Source organism: Sinocyclocheilus rhinocerous, unplaced genomic scaffold (assembly GCF_001515625.1).
Source record: "Sinocyclocheilus rhinocerous isolate Xijiao unplaced genomic scaffold, SAMN03320098_v1.1 scaffold576, whole genome shotgun sequence".
NCBI classification, from domain to species: Eukaryota; Metazoa; Chordata; class Actinopteri; order Cypriniformes; family Cyprinidae; genus Sinocyclocheilus; species Sinocyclocheilus rhinocerous.
The window spans coordinates 1,675,986-1,689,737 of NW_015662167.1; the positions used below are offsets into that span (position 1 = coordinate 1,675,986).

General features: G+C 40.0%; 1 protein-coding gene across 2 annotated transcripts in view; it reads right to left on the minus strand.

Annotated features, from left to right (window-relative positions):
- Positions 1-12,103, minus strand: part of LOC107727831 (host cell factor 1-like) — a 21,650-nt gene extending 9,547 nt beyond the window's left edge. The window contains exons 1-18 of one of the 2 annotated variants that reach the window (XM_016537843.1): positions 11,972-12,103; positions 10,629-10,833; positions 9,179-9,327; positions 8,245-8,405; positions 7,948-8,156; positions 7,772-7,856; positions 6,861-6,967; positions 5,900-6,079; positions 5,413-5,751; positions 5,165-5,316; positions 4,901-5,077; positions 3,925-4,143; positions 3,724-3,828; positions 3,406-3,622; positions 3,003-3,145; positions 2,779-2,911; positions 2,439-2,635; positions 817-1,660 (exon numbers count right to left, since the gene is read on the minus strand). In XM_016537843.1, coding sequence (XP_016393329.1) covers positions 817-1,660; positions 2,439-2,635; positions 2,779-2,911; positions 3,003-3,145; positions 3,406-3,622; positions 3,724-3,828; positions 3,925-4,143; positions 4,901-5,077; positions 5,165-5,316; positions 5,413-5,751; positions 5,900-6,079; positions 6,861-6,967; positions 7,772-7,856; positions 7,948-8,156; positions 8,245-8,405; positions 9,179-9,327; positions 10,629-10,824 — 3,613 coding nt within the window. In that variant the 5' untranslated portion in view covers positions 10,825-10,833; positions 11,972-12,103. Of the gene's footprint in view, positions 1-816; positions 1,661-2,438; positions 2,636-2,778; positions 2,912-3,002; positions 3,146-3,405; positions 3,623-3,723; positions 3,829-3,924; positions 4,144-4,900; positions 5,078-5,164; positions 5,317-5,412; positions 5,752-5,899; positions 6,080-6,860; positions 6,968-7,771; positions 7,857-7,947; positions 8,157-8,244; positions 8,406-9,178; positions 9,328-10,628; positions 10,834-11,755; positions 11,877-11,971 lie in introns of those variants that run through there. The other variant, XM_016537844.1, reaches the window with a different exon arrangement.
- Between the last annotated feature and the right edge of the window lie 1,649 nt (positions 12,104-13,752).

Here is a 13,752-nt window from a genome sequence, read left to right on the forward strand (position 1 = left end):
CTACGCTGAAATTAATAGGGGAGCGGCTGGAAATAGCGACCTCTCCTGGTTGGAGATAGTATTAACATCATAAACTGAAAGCAATCTTTACTTGACTTGCTTTTCAAATGTTTTAAAATTGATCATCCGAGTCTAATATGATCCAGCGGGCCGTACTAAAAGACACTGCGGGCCGTATACGGGCCGAGGGCCGCCAGTTGCCCATCCCTGCTCTAGCGTCTCTGTCAGCAGCATTTCTGTAAGAGCAAACGACGGGCCGAGCCGCTTAAACTAATATGCAAAACGAAACTATAAACTATGTTTACAGCGCGAGTAGCCTAGTGTCTCTGTCAGCGGCACACGCAGCCTTTCTGTCAGAGCATATGACGGGCCGAGCCGCTTAAACTAATATGCGAAACTATAAACTATGTCTTACCAGTTTTTAAAGGCCTTAATATGAAGCTTGTCATATGTTTAGAACAAATTGGATTATGCACTTTCTCCGCAGCAGCTCAGTCTGTGTCCTCCGCTATATTTTCAGATGCGCTCGTATCAAACTACTGTATATCGATATAAACGGTATTGCCTCATATCGAATCGCTTATAAAGAAAATATCGATATATCGAACAAACTTGATATACCGCCCAGCCCTAGAATGAGGTTAAGAACAAATTATGCAAATGCATTTCTTGTGAATTAAGAAAATAATTTTTCTTAAGAAAAAGTTCTTGTGCATATAAATACAAATAACCCACACAATTATTAGCGAATGAGACCCATGGTTTGTAAATATTATAAATGTGTAGATTTAAAAATCTTGTGGAAATCTAAAGTACCTGTTTCCTCGTCCGTCTCCATACTGCAGGTTGCAGTGGTTGCTGTGCTGGTGGTGCCCGTCTCGTGAGTTTCACAAGGTGGGTTTGAGCAGACCCTCTGCACCGTTCCCGTTTGATTTCCGCCCATGTTAGATGATGCTGTGGTTGCCGTGTTGGTGGTGCCCGTCTCGTGGGTCTCACAGGGTGGGTTTGAGCAGACCCAGCTCGGCAGACCCGTTTGATTTCCGCCCATGTTAGATGATGCTGTGGTTGCCGTGTTGGTGGTGCCCGTCTCGTGGGTCTCACAAGGTGGGTTTGAGCAGACCCTCTGTACCGTTCCTGTTTGATTTCCGCCCATGTTAGATGATGCTGTGGTTGCCGTGTTGGTGGTGCCCGTCTCGTGGGTCTCACAGGGTAGGTTGGTACAGACCATCTGGACAGTGCCAGCAGGAGCTGTGCCCATATTTGAAGATGCTGTGGTTGCTGTATTGGTGGTGCCCGTTTCATGGGTCTCACATGGTGGGTTGGAGCAGACCCTCTGTACAGTGCCCATGTTGGCAGATGCTGTGGTGGCAGTGTTTGTTGTACCCGTTTCATGCGTTTCACAGGGTGGGTTGGAACACACTCTTTGTACTGTGCCAGCTGGTCCAGTGCCCATATTTGCCGTCGCTGTGGTGGCCGTGTTGGTGGTGCCCGTCTCATGAGTCTCACAGGGTGGGTTGGAGCACACTAAAGTAACACTGCCAGAAGCGTCGCCTGCACCAGACTCAGTAGAGGTGGGAGAGGCCAGAATGGAAACAGGCAGATCTTGGCCAGGCTGAGCCTCCACACCACTGGGTGTTGTTATGAGAGTCACCTGGGTGGGCTTAAGAAAGGACGACACAAGATTAGTGACTACAGATTACGTTATATTTTTCAGTAAATTAAGTAAATATTGTGTAAAACGGTTCATTGTAAATACAACAATTTTGTGTGTTAGCATATAGTTTCCATTTTTTTTATTACATATTAATTATTCATAACAAAAAGTTTCCGGTCAGAAAGATTTTTTTTTTTTTTTTTTTAAGAAATTAATACTTTTACTCAGCAAAGACATTAAATTGATAAAAAAAAGTTACCATAAAGACATTTATAATCTCATTAAGATTTCGGTTTTAAATAAATGCTGTGCTTTTGAACTTTCTATCAAAGAATCCTGAAAAATGTATCACAGATTTTGTTTTTACCCAAATCAGCATATTAGAAAAATTTCTGAAGGATCGTGTGACACTGAGTAAAAGCGAGACTCGTTGAGTATAAGAGACTTGTAAAACTTATAAAACCATTACAATTTTCAGGCCCCTAATAATAGTGTACATAATGATGATTAATATTGCTATCAACCAGTATCATATCGGACATTAAATAAGCCACATCAGTTCATTACTACACAAGATGAAGAAATGGTGGTTTATAGGTAGAAAATGTATTTACTACAAAAACAATTTCGGTAAGTAATTATTTATAAAATGTAACTATAAAGTATACTTGTATAATAACAAAAAAAAAACAATTTAAAGATAAACAAAATAGCTGCAATAATTAAGGAATAATTATATACAACTGCCATAAAAACAATCTGAAAAGATTATGTGGTCCTAAACCTGCATGGTGGAGGTGACAGTGGTCTGGTTGCTCTGAGCAGCTGGCACAGCGGTAGCATTAATGACCTGGCTGGAGAGGGTGGCAATCGTGCCCAGAGTGGTGATGGGAGTTGCCAGGGTGGCGTTGGCACTGGCTAAGCTTCCTCTAGCTAAGCTGGTAGAAACTGTTCCTGTGACTGTGCCAAGAGTTGTTACACCTTAGAAAGAGAACAGACACAGCGAGAGGAAAATACTTTAATCATTCATAATAGAGGTTGCTAAATTACACTTGGCACAGAGACACATGCAGTCTTTTAACAATGAACGTTAACTTTCGACTTTATTAGGCTAATATCCTTACCAGTTGTTCCCTTCACAACTAGTGTTGTCACAGTTGGCTTGACCCCAGATACTGGAGACACGAGACGCACTCCTCCCATCGGCACAGTGCGAAGGATGGTTCCAGGCTGACCAGGAGCTCCCTTTAGAACAACCTTCAGATAGGAAATAAACAAGCCAGGTAAGAAAAGTGCTTCAACCGCATCATGTTTTCCATTTTGCACCAGATATTATGAACCCCAATACCTGTGTTAGGCCTTGCTGGCCAACTGCTGTACCAATCTTAGGCACTGCTGTAATGATTCTGCCAGGAGTTCCTGTTCCAGACGGCATCACCTTTTTGGTGATGATGGTAATAGGACTCTTCACCCCTGTACTACTAGTCACACCTACAACAGAAAACAGATGCTCATTAAGTCCAAGCAAAGCCACCTAAAATATTATCAGCATTATTAATAATAATGTTGTTAATCATTGACAAACACACTATTATTAAAGTTGTTAATAATAAATTACACGCAAATAGAAATCAATAAAAAATATTGTTAATAACAATAATATAAATAAATATAATAAATGATATTTATCATCTTTATTGTGTATATCAAAAGACAAAAAGACTTCTTGACAAAATTGCTTATTTCTTTACCTGTAGCTCCCTGCTGTAGAGCAGACATGGGGATTGTTTTAAAAATAGTGGTGGTGCCCGGTTTGGTGGTGGTAGAGGGGGACATGCCACTGATGCCCAAGATAGTGGGCTTGTTTCCTGTGCCACTTGCTTGACTGGTGGTAATTATGGTGGTTGGTTTTCCATCCGCAGATGTTACCAGCTTCAGAATGGTGCCGGGTGGGAGGTGACCCTTAGTCTATGAAATAAGAATGAAATTGAAGTTGAGATTATTTCAAATTATAATTAATGTGAGTGTCTCAGAAACTTAAAACTAGTTATACTATAGGTTCAATGTACCTGTATAATCTGAGTCACTGGGTTGGAGGAGGCCTGTCCCATCAAAGCAGCTGTCTGCACTGGTTTGGTCTGTACCACTGACACCACCTTGCCCAAGCTGGAGAGCTTAAAAAAAAAAAAAAAAGATTATAGAAATAAAACTGTCCATTAGATCTTTTTACCTTTCTAATTTTACCTATGCCAGAATTTAAAAGACTGTACCAAGTTTCCTCCCATGGAAAGCGGGCTCTTGACAAGAGTGATGGTCTTGGTGACTCCGCCCACCACCGTGGTCATAACCTGAGCCTGCTGGGCTACGGTAACTGTGCCAGACTTGTGCACAGTGATGATAGGCCGAGCAGCTGTAGTGGGACTGGACACTGTTGGAGTGGCCACCTGTGCAGCTGCAGTCTTCAGCATGCGAGTGGCAGGGTTGCTTACCTACGACAAAATATTTGTGGGCCACGAGATTAGTGCTGGCCAAGACCGCAACATAAACAACTTCCCACAAAAATATATAATTTCATATATAAATATATAGATATGTGTATGCTGGCGAATGCAAGTTTGGAATTCAGCTCCTCCAATCAATAGTTCAGAGCTGGAACCATGTAAGTTTTGCTGTTTTGAGTCTTATTTTTTAATTTAAGCATTACACAATACGGTACTGAAGATATTAAGATTTTAAATTTTTTTGAAGGTAGTATCTTATGTTCACTAAGGCTGCATTTACTAGATCAAAAACACAGTAAAAACAGTAATATTGTGAAATATTACACACATTTTTTTTTTTAAATTTAATTTATTCCTGTGATGGCAAAGCAGAATTTTCAGCAGCCATTACTCCAGTCTTCAGTGTCACATGATCCTTCAGAAATCATTCTGATATGCGGATTTGTGATCACGACACATTCTTTATCATTATCAATGTTGAAAACAGTTGGGTTACTTCATTTTTACAGAAACCGAGATACATTTTTTTTTTATTCTTTGATAAGTAGAACAGCCATAAATTCTCTTTTGATAAATTCAATACAACACTGCTGATTAAAAAAAATCATACTAATCTTAACCTTTTGTATTTTTGCAAATAATAGAAAAATAAAAAAAACAAAATAGGTCGAACATGAGAAATACAGCCCAAGGGGCATGAGGCAATATGAAGGACTACACACAGTGACAATCTTAAGATAATTACCATGACAGGTGATGCCACTCTAACTGTGGTGGACCCAGGTGTCACAGCCAACGTTTTAACAATTGTGGCCCCAGCCGGCACATTGAGAACAGTGGCTCCAGGGGAAGGAGGGATTTTCTGAGTGGCTGCAGCAGCTGCAGCCAAAGCTGCCATTCCACTCATCTGAGGGCTGCTGGGCTAAAAAAGAAAAGGGGGAAAAATACATATTTAAATAAAACTATTTATAAGACATCAACAGTTTTATAGATTTTTTTTGCTTCATACCGATCCTTGAGTGGTCTGTGTTGGCATTACCATGCGAACACCTGCAGGAAGTGATGTCACAGTGACTGGGGACTTTCCGGCCTGGGTGGCCTGTCGCACAGTGACAATTGACGTCCCGGTGCCTGACTGAGGGGCTGCAACTTTCAGAATAGCTTAAATATAAAATGAAAAATGTTAAACTCAACCTTTCATGAGGGGGAAAAAAATAAAAGTAAAATTAAGCTACTAACAATTTAACAAATCGGCACCTGGTCCACGAGCTGTTGAGGCAGCCACAGGACTTGCAGGTGTGCTGGGCAGAACTGAGGCTGTGGGAGAAGCAGCCTGGGGCACGAGGGTGATGCCACTTTGCGGCAGACTCTGAGCAGACGGAGCAGCTGCGGCAGGTGCTGGACTCTTAGGCGAGTTTCCAGGGAGGGAGGGAGCTGTGTTGAGGGCTGGTGATGTGGCAGCAGTGGCTGATGGGATATCATATTTCTGAAGCTGAAGCAGGTACATGTCTGCTGTAGACACCGCTCCCCAGCTAACCTCCAAAGAATTTGTGTTGGCCCGGACAAGCTGTACCCGTGATGGAGGATTAGGTCGCTCTGCAAAGAAAAAGTGCAATACCGACAACCAATCAACTGATGCAAAAAAAATACTACTCAAGTGTGAAACATTTGATGCATTTGGGTATTTTATGAAGCAGTTTAACTGTGTCAGAAATAGCCCATACTGCATATCTGTTGCACCCACCTGTCTCCAGGTACCACAGGTCTTTGCAGCACACCTGATTGTTCCAAGCTTTGCGGTACCCATCACGTCCACTCCAAACATGAAGTCTGTTGTTAATAGCAACAGCGCAATGTCCTGCTCGTGCACGTGGTATGTTGTCCTCCAAAGTGTCCATCAAAACAGTCTCCCATGTCAAGGTGTCTTAAATGAAAAGAAAAGGTTTTTTTTAACAAGGATTTGGTAACTGTAATCAAATTGGGCTCAATTCCAAAGTCCTACTGTTTTACAGATAATATTATCACGATACCAAACTTCCTGTAGATAACACAATAAGTGAAATTTCACAATCCTTAATATCAATTTCAAAATACGTTTTTTTCCTAATAATTATGTAAACAGGCAATAATTAGGAAACACAGAACAAATATTTGTTTTTGATAACGGTTTCATTTATATTAACAACAATAAAAACAGCAGTATCAGGCTGCATTCACACTTAATGCACAAACTAGACATATTGAGTCAATAATCTGTACTCTGTTACTTTTTTTAATATCAGTATTGATGTACTGGCACACATTACCATTAAGTTTGGGGTCACTACGCTTTTTTTTTTATCTGAAGGAAATTCATACTTGTATTCAAATATGCATCAAATAAATGCTGTTACTTTGAACTTTATATTTAAAGAATCCTGAACAAATGCATCACAGTTTCCACAAAAATATTAAGCAGCACACTTTTCATAACAGAAAATAAGAAATGTTTTTTGTGCACCAAATCAGCATATTAGAATGATTTCTGAAGGACTGTGTGACACTAAAGACTGAAATAATGGCTGCTAAAATTTCAGCTTTGCCTTCACAAAAATACATTAAAATAGAGAACAGTTATTTTCAATTATATTTTACTTATATGACTGAATATTCGCTGAATTTTGATCAAAGATTTTTTACATGTACATCTACATGTACAAACATACCCAAGTTCAGGCAGGCCAGAGTGTTTGTACACTTCCATTCCTTCTCATGTGTGGCCACCTTCACATCATCCATCACTAAGGGAACCCAGCCACCAAAAACATACATTCTGCAGACAAAACAGATAAAAGGATTAAAGGTCAGTAACGCCATTGTGTGCATTTAGGGAATTCCCTGTTGATGCAATTCTAGATTACACTGAGGGTGCTTTCACACCTGGCCCGTTGTTTCGGAACCTGTCGCGTTTCCCCCCTTAGCTCGGTTCGTTTGGGCATATGTGAACACAGCAATTGCCCTCGGAAAACGAACTCTTGAGCGGTTTGGTTGTAGTGAGAAAGCAATCCGGTCCAACAGACCAACCAACCAGGCTATATCCCAATGTACAATGGGTAATTACGTAAGTTCCGTGAAAAGCATTGATTTTGTTGTTTTGCTAATACCTCAAAATGAATCTGTGAATGTCTGTGGGTGAGCACATCTTCACCATTCAAAATCAAAGCGCACTTTTTCATTTTATAATGCCGTTTTACTGCTCTTCTTCGTAGTAGGTGTTTTAAACATTTTAAAAATGTTTTCCCAATTAATCCTGGACTCCTGCTCAAAATGATAAATTAATATAACGACAGCTAAAAAAAAAAAACAACAACAATAAGCCCGTGAAGCTGTTGTCGTTCCATCCTGACGGATGACATGCGTGACAGCGAGCTAAGTGGAATCCGGGAAAATAAACCGTGGAACTTTGACCAATGAGAGGACAGTTTACTCGTGCGTGACTTGTATTAACAAATCTGGTCCGTTTAGAAACTTTGCCGTGTGAAAGCGAACCACACCAAGAATAAAAAGCAACATTGTAATAATTTTAATCCCTGTTCAAGCAATCGATCTACACGTGTGAAAGCACCCTGAAACTCACTTGTTTGTAATAGTGGTGGCTGAGTGAAGGCTACGGGGGAGGGGAGCTGCGCCGCTTAGTGCAGGCTTGTTCCAGGTCAGTGTATCTGTAAAGCAAAGAATGGCCTAATTATTGCTTAACCTAACTGACTGGTTGAATTAATTGTCTGACAAACAGCACAGCGATAACCTTCATACCAATATCCAATGTCCAAAGATCTCCCAAACGGCAACCACTCATTCCTCCATATATAACAAGACGTGACTTCTTAGTAGCTTTTTCAGTATAAACTACAGCAGTGTGGCTCTCTCTTGGAGGAGGCAGCACTCCATATGTGACCGGTATATCCCAGCCCACAACGCTGGAGCCTGGACGCAGCTCGAGGGTATAAAGGTCATTCAAATATCTGGAAGCACATGTGAGTGAGTCTATGAACCAAATAATATACAAATATTTATTTACTGACCACGTTATTATATAGTAGGAAATAATACCTGGGAATGTTGTTCTTGGGGTCTTCACTGTCATTGGCAAGCCCCCCAAAAAGATAGCACTTGTTGCCCACAAGAGAAAAACTGTGGCCCAGGCGAGGACATGGTGGGGCTCCACTTTTAGGGGCTTTTGGTTTCAATTTTTTCCATTCCCATCTGCTTGCCTGATAATAGTAACCACGGGAAGAGGTTATAAAACACTAGGCATCATACACTTGCCAACGATGCATAACTGGGTAATTTACACTAAATAACTATGGGTCACACACTACCAGACTTCCACGTCAGTCCAAACACAAACTGATACAGAAACACGCACCTCATTGCTTGGACACACATAACAAATAAAAATAAAACAATAAAATGGGAGCTCACAGACAGAAAAACAGAATTATGAGTTACACGGAATATATGAAATTTATGGCATGTGAAGATGCAGAAGTCCAGTATCAACAAACACACAGGGAAGAGACAGAACAATTTTGAAACCAAATAAATACATGATTATAATCATATGTTCTGTACAAGTTCTTGAAGCAATGGACAGCATACTTAGCCTTTATCATCACATATATAATACATTTCTGCCTCATACGGTGATCTGGCCCTGGCACGCACTAGCATGCTTATTTTGGCACAATAGTGGAAATACGGCTAATGTGTGCTCTAAAAGATGGCTCAAAATAGCAAACATATTTGATATCAACCGACTAGATGGAGCATAATCCGAAGCTAAAAATTCAGAAAGTGTGCCCATCATACACTATGTAATTTTCTGTGAAATCTGTCAACTCTTGACTGGCCAAAATCAGCAGGCCAGCTACAGCTTTCGGCATCTAGCGCTGAATACTTTAGTCTGCAAATCTGGGCGAAAGTTGTCTAGTGTATTCCAGCTTTTAGTCACATAACAGAGTGATTTTAAAGAACTTTTTCTCACCTGTAACTCATAAAGGTCATTGCTGTACTTTCCATATTCCACCATTCCACCAAACACTAATAGACGTGTGCCATCACATACAAAACCATAAGCTGCACAGCCGGGAGGAATGTCTCCACGAACAGCTGGTATGAACCATTGGTTTGTTGCTGAAAATGAAAGAAATATTTCATTGCTCAGTCAATACTCAGTGATAAGGTGCAGACGACTTGCAAAAACATTCTCTTGCAGTTTTAAAGCCAAGGTGAATAAAACACACTTTATAAATTCAAAGCACTAAGAGTCAACATAAATTAGACAGTAGGACAAAATTCAAAGACAAAGGAAGACGGGACTAATAGAGGAACAATACATCACACCATGAAATCTTAGGTGAGGTATTAAAAGAACAAACTGTAAAGCCACAATGAAACTGAAGTAGCTATAGATATTTTTCTTCCATATTGTGTCGTGTAACAAATTATTGAAAAAGAAAAAAAATGTAGGGTGAGGACTTTTACAGGAGACACTTTGATTAAACATTATGAAGTCAAAACATTTTAACAATGACATGTATGCATGGATAAATTAGGATCTATAACATGCATTTAGAAAATAGGGTGAACTTTTATTATTTCATGTCGGCCTTAAAGCTGCAGGTGAAGAGAGTAGACTGTATATTTCTACATTTTGTTTTATCATTTGTTATATGTTGAACTTATGTTTTTTTTTTGTTTGTTTTTTTAAAGGCACCAGAGTGTAAGACTGACGTCTAGTGTGATTCTGTAACAGGAAGAGAAATTTACTGAATTGCAATTCACAGAACTGAAAGGTCACGACAGAGGAATTAGATTGTTTAGCTTCAATGGGAAGACTGTGTTTAATTAGAGCTTTCTGGGAAAATTAAGTTAACTCTTTCACTGTAACCCACAAAATGAAACATTTAGCTTAATTTATATATATTTTTATCAATATCATAAAACATTTCTGGAAATACCTACTGGCAAGGTATTGTCTAGTCTAGAGCAGCCTAATATCCACAATACTACTAATGTCATTGTGGGCTCAACAGTCACAACATTCGCTGAAAGATAACAAAAAAGGCGCACTGGTGCACGTGCAGGAGGGGGCGTGCGCGTGACGCGGCCAACGTCCATTTTTGTTTTCTGGCGCCTTTTTCCCCCCCACAACATATAAACTGCGAGTGACATGGCAATGGACTCAGATTATTTATATACAAATACTATGCTTATATGTAATATAATATGCAGTTCTATTTTTCTTCGTAATGCAGAAAAATGTACGACTGTAACTTCAAGTTAAGTCGGATCTTCATCGTTGCGCGCAAGAAATATAATAATGAAAAAGTGTGACAAGGTAAACACAAAGAGCACATTTAGCGACGATTTGCAAACGTGATGTAGTTTGTACGCATATACACACGTTCCTCAAATAAAAACATTTTCCTTACCAGTATTATAAACGTGCAACTCGTCAACGATCCCTTCGTTTCCTCCGCCGAAAACGACCATCAGCTCCTTGATAGCTACGGCTCTGTGCCCGTGTCTCGGTCGGGGAACCGGCCCGGACCATCCCAGAACCCGCTTCCATCGCGGCTGCAGCAGAGCTCCGGAGGTTCCAAGCACAACCGAACCGGGGGACGTCATGTCCTTTTACTGAGGAAAAAGGCAATGCACTTCAGCGACTCTTAGCCACTAACATATCTGTTTCTGTGAGCTCAAGTCAGCGAAAATATAGCACAAAATAGAACAGTATATATTAAATAACACGTTCTGAATATAGATATAAATTGTTAGAACATTACAGCAGTGCCATCAAAACCCCAAACACTGTGGGTTATTCAGACGTTTGATTAATTCATGAATGCCGCCATTTTGGCGCTTGCAGACGTGCTAAAAGCCGACAAGCTAACGTTAGTCTAAAATACCGCGCACAGCAAGTTCATCGATCATTTTATATACCAAATAGCACCACGTTCTAGTTTAAAGTCACATACCAAAGTTACATTAGGCAGTTAAATGTCCCTGATGCAGAAAGAGTATCAACCCATGGAAGTCGCCATCTTGAAACAAGCCTCCGCCAGTCTGAAAAATGGCGGAGCAGCAAATAAAAACAATTCATTTCAGTCAACTAAATAGCAAGTGTAAGTGAACAAACTATCTACTAACCGCCAAGTGAGAATTACTCAAAACCCCATCCGCGAAATACTTCGAAGGTACACAAAGATACAAAATCAGAGACTTAACACTCGAAACCCAGTCCCTATTTGCTGCAGAAGGCTATTTTCACGCCTCTCTGGGAGTCGCCATCTTGTCAGCCACTCAAAATAGCAACAATACTACATTTTAAGCGTGCAGTTTGATTCCAGTGCAGTGCCAAATAAAACCATCGCCCGAGTGCTGCAGTTTCTAAGCGGTCTGAGCATTTAAACGAGACTTTTACGCGTGCATAATATTCATGCAGCGGAATGCGGTTCCCGGTTCCCAGCAGCGCAGCTAAAACACACCTAACGTTAGCTTCGTTTCACCAAAGGATCCTCACATAAATACGTACGCGCAAATACATCCCAATACATACTATGAGAAGATACGTCCGCGCAAGTCTCCTCCAAGCGAAAACTATAGACGGGATGATTTTTATTTAATTCATGCCGCCCCGGTGTAAGCAGCCATCTTGTCGTCAAATCAACCCACTAGCAGCTCCCACAAGAAAAATGGCGGCTAAGTTTATGTTCGCCATCAAAAAATACACATTTCGGCTCAATGCATGATCCTCGCCAAAAGTCATACGTACGAGATTCGTGTTGCAATATCCGAGGAACTGTTTTGATGGCCTGTTTTTGAAATGATTGCCCAGGTTCAGCCAAATCTGTTAAGAAGTATCCACTCTCATGCCTGCCTGGAAGCCGCCATATTCTTGAAAATGTATAGCCGCTCCTGCAGCCACCCGTAACAAATATGGCGGAATTACCACGTCCCTCTCTAGAGCTCTTTGTAAAACACTCACTCACAGCTCAGATATACAATCTGGCATTTCTTAAGCAATTATTTTATAATTATCATACCCTATAGGTATGTATCTGAGATCTGCTAAAACTATTCCGGCAATTTCTACACATTTTTTACACTTTATATATTAAGGGCTTATTGTCCCACACTAAAGATGGCGACATAAATCGAAGTTTATTGTTAGATATTCGTTTTCTGACACATTTTTTGTGTAATGTATCCACAAATATGCATGATAAAATTATTATTACGTTCGAAGCAAAGAGGAATCTGTAAATTAACCACGAATGAATGAACGAACACAGGGCTTCTAAAGTATTTTCTTGAAGTAACGCCCCCTTAGTGGAATTCTTCCAGTGATAACGCTCCGGAATACAGCCTCAAACTGAATACTGTCTTACTATCGCCTACATAAAGCCAGTTTTGTTATCTTCCTATAATAGAAAACTTGTTAGAAAAAAGTATTTGAACAGTTTTAAGGAGAGTTGCTTTGGATAAAAGCATCAGCCAAATACATACATGTAATTATCATAGGGTCATTCTTAAAATGGAGTGGCAAACGCGAGGCAGAAATTGTATAATAATAAAATATGCATTAAAACTGTTTGATGAAATTGGGCATTTATTTACAACATAATCTCTTGTGTTAAAACTATTAGGCTATAATGTTGCAGTTACGTCCAATGATAGTCTATTTGAAAAAAAAAAAAAAAAAGATTTTGTTACAAACACAACAAAATATGAATTTTAAAGCAAAAAATGTAACTGTTAAAAGTGCGCAAATTATTTTCACCCCATAGAATAAAAGTTCAACTGCTGCCGTTGAGGGACACCACTTGTTACTGCAAATTAAGAATGGCAGTTTAGATAATTATTGGATCAAATATATAGTAAGTTTATATTTCTAAGAAATGAGTGTTTGTTCTATTTATAGTGTTGGGTAGATTACTGTTTGCAATTTCCATGATAAAAATTATATTCAGTAATATATATGTCTTATAGATACACGTTATAGCTTAACGTGATCTAATTTTATTTCATTTTTAATTTTCATTAAACATTGGTAAACTATTTTCACTAATTATCTATAGTAGTCAGGCCCGGATTGGCTAATCGGGAGCACCGGGAAAATTCCCGGTGGGCCGGTCTGTTTTTTGGCCGCGAGGGCCGGTGTTGTGCCGAATTCTGCACGCCTGCCAGATTATGCACCCCCTCGTTGAAGTCGCTACCTGATTGCCTAATCCCAACCCCACCCCTAATCCTAACCCCTCCCCCACACCTACTCCTAAACCTACCAATATTAGGGGGTGCATAATCTGGCAGGGTGCAAATTTCGGCACTACACCTGTACCGTCATGCAATTCAAAGAAGCGTCCCGTATGAAAGCTATAACACAGTTTGTCCCGTATTCGCAGGCATACGCCATATGACCACCAGACCATATGAATAACAAATTCTCAATTGATAATTAATCATTATTTTTGCGCAAAATATTGTTTAATTTGTGAACGTAGCCGGTCGATGAAGGCTTTAAGACCAAGCGGAATCCTCTGCCGGCTGCTCCTG